This window comes from Sinocyclocheilus grahami, unplaced genomic scaffold (assembly GCF_001515645.1).
Source record: "Sinocyclocheilus grahami isolate Dianchi unplaced genomic scaffold, SAMN03320097.WGS_v1.1 scaffold3263.1, whole genome shotgun sequence".
NCBI classification, from domain to species: domain Eukaryota; kingdom Metazoa; phylum Chordata; class Actinopteri; order Cypriniformes; family Cyprinidae; genus Sinocyclocheilus; species Sinocyclocheilus grahami.
Window position 1 is genome coordinate 14,848 of NW_015508415.1, and position 5,256 is coordinate 20,103.

General features: G+C 35.9%; 1 protein-coding gene across 1 annotated transcript in view; it reads right to left on the bottom strand.

Moving 5' to 3' along the window:
• LOC107576148 (neuropilin and tolloid-like protein 2) overlaps nucleotides 1–5,256 on the bottom strand; it is a 10,618-nt gene that overhangs the window by 3,943 nt on the left and 1,419 nt on the right. The window contains exons 2-6 of the mRNA XM_016262394.1: nucleotides 3,725–3,781; nucleotides 3,408–3,551; nucleotides 1,452–1,700; nucleotides 1,268–1,315; nucleotides 514–641 (exon numbers count right to left, since the gene is read on the bottom strand). Of these exons, the coding sequence (XP_016117880.1) occupies nucleotides 514–641; nucleotides 1,268–1,315; nucleotides 1,452–1,700; nucleotides 3,408–3,551; nucleotides 3,725–3,781 (626 nt within the window). The remainder of the gene's footprint in view (nucleotides 1–513; nucleotides 642–1,267; nucleotides 1,316–1,451; nucleotides 1,701–3,407; nucleotides 3,552–3,724; nucleotides 3,782–5,256) is intronic.

The window sequence follows — 5,256 nt, forward strand, 5'->3', positions numbered from 1 at the left end:
TTTTTTTATATGCATGATATATTTCTTTTATTTAATTATCTAATTTTTATTCGATTTGTTTTTCAGTTGACTATGTTTAAAGTTCAAGAAAATCCTCTGTTAAAAAGACAAGTTCTTTAAAAAATGTTCAATAAATGCATGATGTTCCAAAGTCAATAAGTAATTGTAGTAGATGACTGTGAATATTTATCAAAATAATCACGCTTTAAATCGCTGCTCTAAAAGCATGGATAATAATGGGGAAAAGACATTAATTAAAATGAATAAATATTCAAATGAATTAAGAATAATTAAAGTGTACTCAATTGAAATATTTAATGCAAAAGCCAGTCATGTTGTGCATATTCATTGAGCACTTTGATAGAGGGGTTTATTTTATGATAATAACCAGCTGGCTGTATGTTATCCTGTATCTTACACAACTTCATTCCAAGACTCGACATCAGTAACTGTACATGATCCGTTACAAACCTGTGAGAGAAGCAGATGTTTCATCATAGCTGCATTACTAACCTTAGACATCGGTGGAGCTCGTATGGTCCAAATACAGTCCAGTGCTTCCCCTAATTTCACCTTGTTTTCCTCCTCAACTTGACTAGATCTGATTATACCATCTGATCCAGACATTTCAAACTGACAGTCTGACGGGAGGAGACAACAAAGACAATTAAATTAACATTACAGAATTCAAATATTATAACTTGATATCTTTCAAGTACTTGAGAAGAGACCTGAGAGTCTGCAGACAGCAGCTGGGAAAAGTAATACTAATAAATTCTAGGGCACTGAAATATTCAGGAGTTTACATAACTGATGCACTAAATATGGAATTTACATTTATATTTGTTGGGTGCCGTAACCATAGCAACTGAACAAGAGGGTGTGTGAAATATCATTCCGATAGATAGCAAAACATTTTGAAAAATCAAATCTCAAGTACTTAAACGGCTTTCTTAAAAAAAAAAAATCCTTCAAAAACATCCTTTTTGAAGGATGTGCTGCTACATCAGGTTTAGATAGTAGGTTAGTAGAAATCTAAAACATATTTGCCATAGACCAGTATACCTTTTCAATCACCTACTAACAGTTTTCAATTTTTGAGCACAAAAGTTGATCAAATGTAAAACCATAAAATGTATGATTCTTTAAAAATGCTAGTTACATAAGTAGTCAGTGCAGAAGCTTTTATCCAAAGCAATAAGTAGACAAACACCCTGAAATAACCACCACCCGCCCCATACTACATACATATGTATTTTCTGTTTACCTGGAATGGGATTCAAGAGTCCCCCAATATGGAGATGAAAGTCAGGATCTGGACTCAAGAAAGGTTTTTGATTAAAAAAATCAAATGCAATAAAACTAACACAAAGGGAACTGAGAAAAACGGCATTCAAGTAAAAGATTCTAAGATCTAAATGCATGAAGATCTATCTGCAAGATGCATTTACCTGCAGTATATGAATACTCCACCCTGAAGCCCAGTCCCTCCAGCTCCTCGTCGCTGGTAAACCTGATCCACATGAAGCGTCCGGAAGAGGTGACAATTCCTGGACTCTTTGCCCCGCAGAACCGATTAATCAACGGAGAGAAAACAAACGGCCCATCACGGATTTCAATATTATCAAAGCGGCACTCAAAGGACGGCTCGATGTAGTAGATGTCATCGAAGATGAGCTGGATTCTCTTCCGTGGATGGGCTGAAGTGGACGAGAAACAGAGGTTACAACATGAATAACTGTTGCGACTGAGAAATATACACCACTGTTCAAACGTTTGGGGTTGGTAAGAGGTTTTTGCGAGAAAAAGTATCTTATGTTTACCAGGGCTGCATTTATTTGATAAATAAAATACAGTAAAAACAGTAATATTGTGAAATATGATATGGTTTTCTATTTGAATATATTTTCAAATGCAATTTATTCCTGTGATGCAAAGCTGAATTTTCAGCATCATTACTCAAGGCTTCAGTGTCACAAGATATGCTGATTTGCTGCTCAAGAAACATTTCTTATCAATGTTGAAAACAGTTGTGCTGCTTAATATTTTTGTGGAAACTCATACTTTTTTCATGATTCTTTGATGAATATAAAGTTGAAAACACAGCATTTACCGGTGTTTGTAATTGAAATCTTACATGATAAATGTATTTTTTTGTCACTATTGATCAATTTAATGCATCCTATGCCGCGAGCAAGCATGAGCTCTTGAAGCTCCGCACTCTTCTGAAAAGGGAGGCGGGAGCACCAGCTCATTTTCATTTAAAGGTGACAAACACAAAAAAACAGCGCGTTTTGGCTCATACCCTAAAAGTGGCAATTTCAACAAGCTATAAAAAATTATCTGTGGGGTATTTTGAGATAAAACTTCACATACACACTCTGGGGACCTCAGAGAACAATTTAAAATATTGTATCAATGCATTCATTCTATGGCACCTTTAAAGGATTAGTTCACTTCCAGAATAAAAATTTCCCTGATAATTTACTCAGACCCATGTCATCCAAGATGTTCATGTCTTTCTTTCTTCAGTCGAAAAGAAATTAGGGTTTTTGAGTAAAACAGTCCAGGATTCTATTTCTCCATGTAGTCAATGGTACACAACGGGCTGAAGGTCCAAACTGCAGTTTTAATGCAGCTTCAAAGGGCTCTTTATGATCCCAGCCAAAGAATAAGGGTCTTATCTAGCGAAACGATCTGTCATTTTCTAAAAAAAAAAAAAAAAACACACTACTTTTTAACTACAAATGCTTGTCTTGCACTGGCTCAGAGATGCACATAATCATGTTGGAAAGGTCACACGTGGTTAGTTCTTCGTCTGTGTACTTCGGTTCAAAAAGGTACTGTAGGGCGGAAAAACTCCATCTCATTTTCTCCTCCAACTTCAAAATCGTCTGACATCGTTTGTAAAGGGCATTTGACTTTCTTTGCACCTTGCTTTGTAAACACTGGGTCGATACTTCCGCCTACGTCACACATGATCTTTCCAAAGTGACTACATAATGCGGGAAGTAGAGCTAGTGCAAGAAGAGCATTTGTGGTTAAAAAGTATATACATTTTTTTTTTAATGGCAGATTGTTTCATTAGGTAAGACCCTTATTCCTCGGCTGGGATCGTGTAGAGCCCTTTGAAGCTGCATTGAAACTTCAATTTGGACCTTCAACCTCTTGGGTCCCACTGAAGTCCATTACATGGAGAAAAATCCTGGAATGTTTTCCTCAAAAACCTTAATCTCTTTGATGACATGGGTGTGAGAAAATCAGGAATTTTTTATTCTGCAAGTGAACTAATCCTTTAATTCAGCAAGAACCCCAAACTTTTGAATGGTTATGTATGCAGTGCATATTTGACCAAAGCAACAAATAGGACAGGCATCTGTGGAAGCTTGTGGAAGTGAGACTCATACCCTCCAGGATGTACACACACTCCTTGTTTGGTGGGTAAGTGTTGGGGTAGTTTGGAGAACTGAATGATCCTCCATTTGCCGTCTGGATCAAAGTTCCGCAGTGAGCCGGTTTCTTATCCTCAACAGCCACATTCTGAGGCAAAGCTAACAGGATACACACACATAAGATGATCTACATTAAAGGTAAAGGCTATTAAAGCAAAACAGATGGGAAAGACTCATTAAATGTTCATTTCAATTTCTTGTTCTGTTTCAATCTCTCTCACACTCAAATTTAAACACGTGGCTTTGCATGTGAGTTTCCACTTCAAACCAACCTTGAGTTTTCTGTGCCAGTGCGAAACCCTCCTCTATCAGGATAAGCAGAACCAAGGCTGCAAGAAAACAAAAATGGGGCATGTTTACAAAGTATTGGGCATCTTGGAGTGGTCTTGGATGTTCAGTGAACTTTTCTTAACAAGATACACACTATGAAGAAATCAAACACAACTCAGATAGCAGGTATGTCAAGTCTCTTATGTTTACAAGCCTGTAATTACTTTATTAATATTTCTGTTTTTACTGATTTTACTGTTTTTATTGATCGAGTTTAAAATAACTGTTTTCTCGTTTCATATATTTTAAAAAGTACTTTATTCCTGTCACGCAAAGCTGAATTTTCAGCATCATTACTCCAGTCTTCAGTGTTGATCCTTCAGAAATCATTCTAATATGCTGATTTGCTTCTCAAGAAACATTTAGCCTATTATTTTTATCAATGTTTAAAACAATTGTGCGGATTGATATTTTTGTGGAAACAGTGATAATATTTTTCAGGATTCTTTGATGTTAAGAAATTTCAAAAGAACAACATTTATTTGAAATAATAATAAAAAAAAAAACATTTATCTTTCCTAACATTATAATTGTCTTTACTGTCAATTTTAATCAATTAAATGTTTGCCTACTGAATAAAATTATTCACTTCTTTAAAAAATAAATCAAGCAATCAGTCAATCTCTTATTGACCCCAAACTTTTGAGCTGTAGTGTAGCTCTTTGTTCTCACTAAATATAAATGCAACCAAGGTCTCAACTGTTTTCATAATATGAACATTATTACATTCAAACACCTTACTAATTTGTCATAATTATTGCTCTTAACACCACATTGTTTTACTTCACACCTGCTTATACTGCTATTTGTCTGCCCTTGAAAACAAGATATTCACAGTGGGATGTGGATGTTCAGGTCACATTCATCAAGCCTAAAATAAAATTTAACAAGCTCCCAAACTCCTGATCCACACATACAGAGCTGCCAATTCACAAGTTTTATTAAAAGGGAAAAATGACACCAGCCTAAGATCTGAACCCAGAACATTTTGCAATCAGAGCTCAAGCTCAACAGTGAGTTGACATCATTGATGAGGCTTGACAACAAAGGTTTTTAAAATTACTGCAGCACATGTTGGCCAAGGATGTGTTTAGGGACATCACATGTGATTTTCATGACATGAGGGATTGAGAGTTAGCTTATCAAACTCTGATATCAAACCAATTTATGTAATTACATCAAACAGGATGGGAGTGAGACAAATCAACTGAAACCACAAAACAGAACTCTAAAACTTGCTCGTGTTTTTGATGTTGTTTCTCACTAAAACGAATGACCCAAAAGCATCAGCCTCTTCAAGCCATTAGAGATTATGACTTGATGAAAGAACGTCACGAATACAGTTCTAGGATACGTATGTGGCTTGATTAAGGGTTTGTTGAAGAGCTGTGTTCAGCACCAGATGTCCGATCTGCTGTATTTTCACTGACCAACACAGACTGTGGTCAAAGCAGACATTCAATCTGGTTTGATA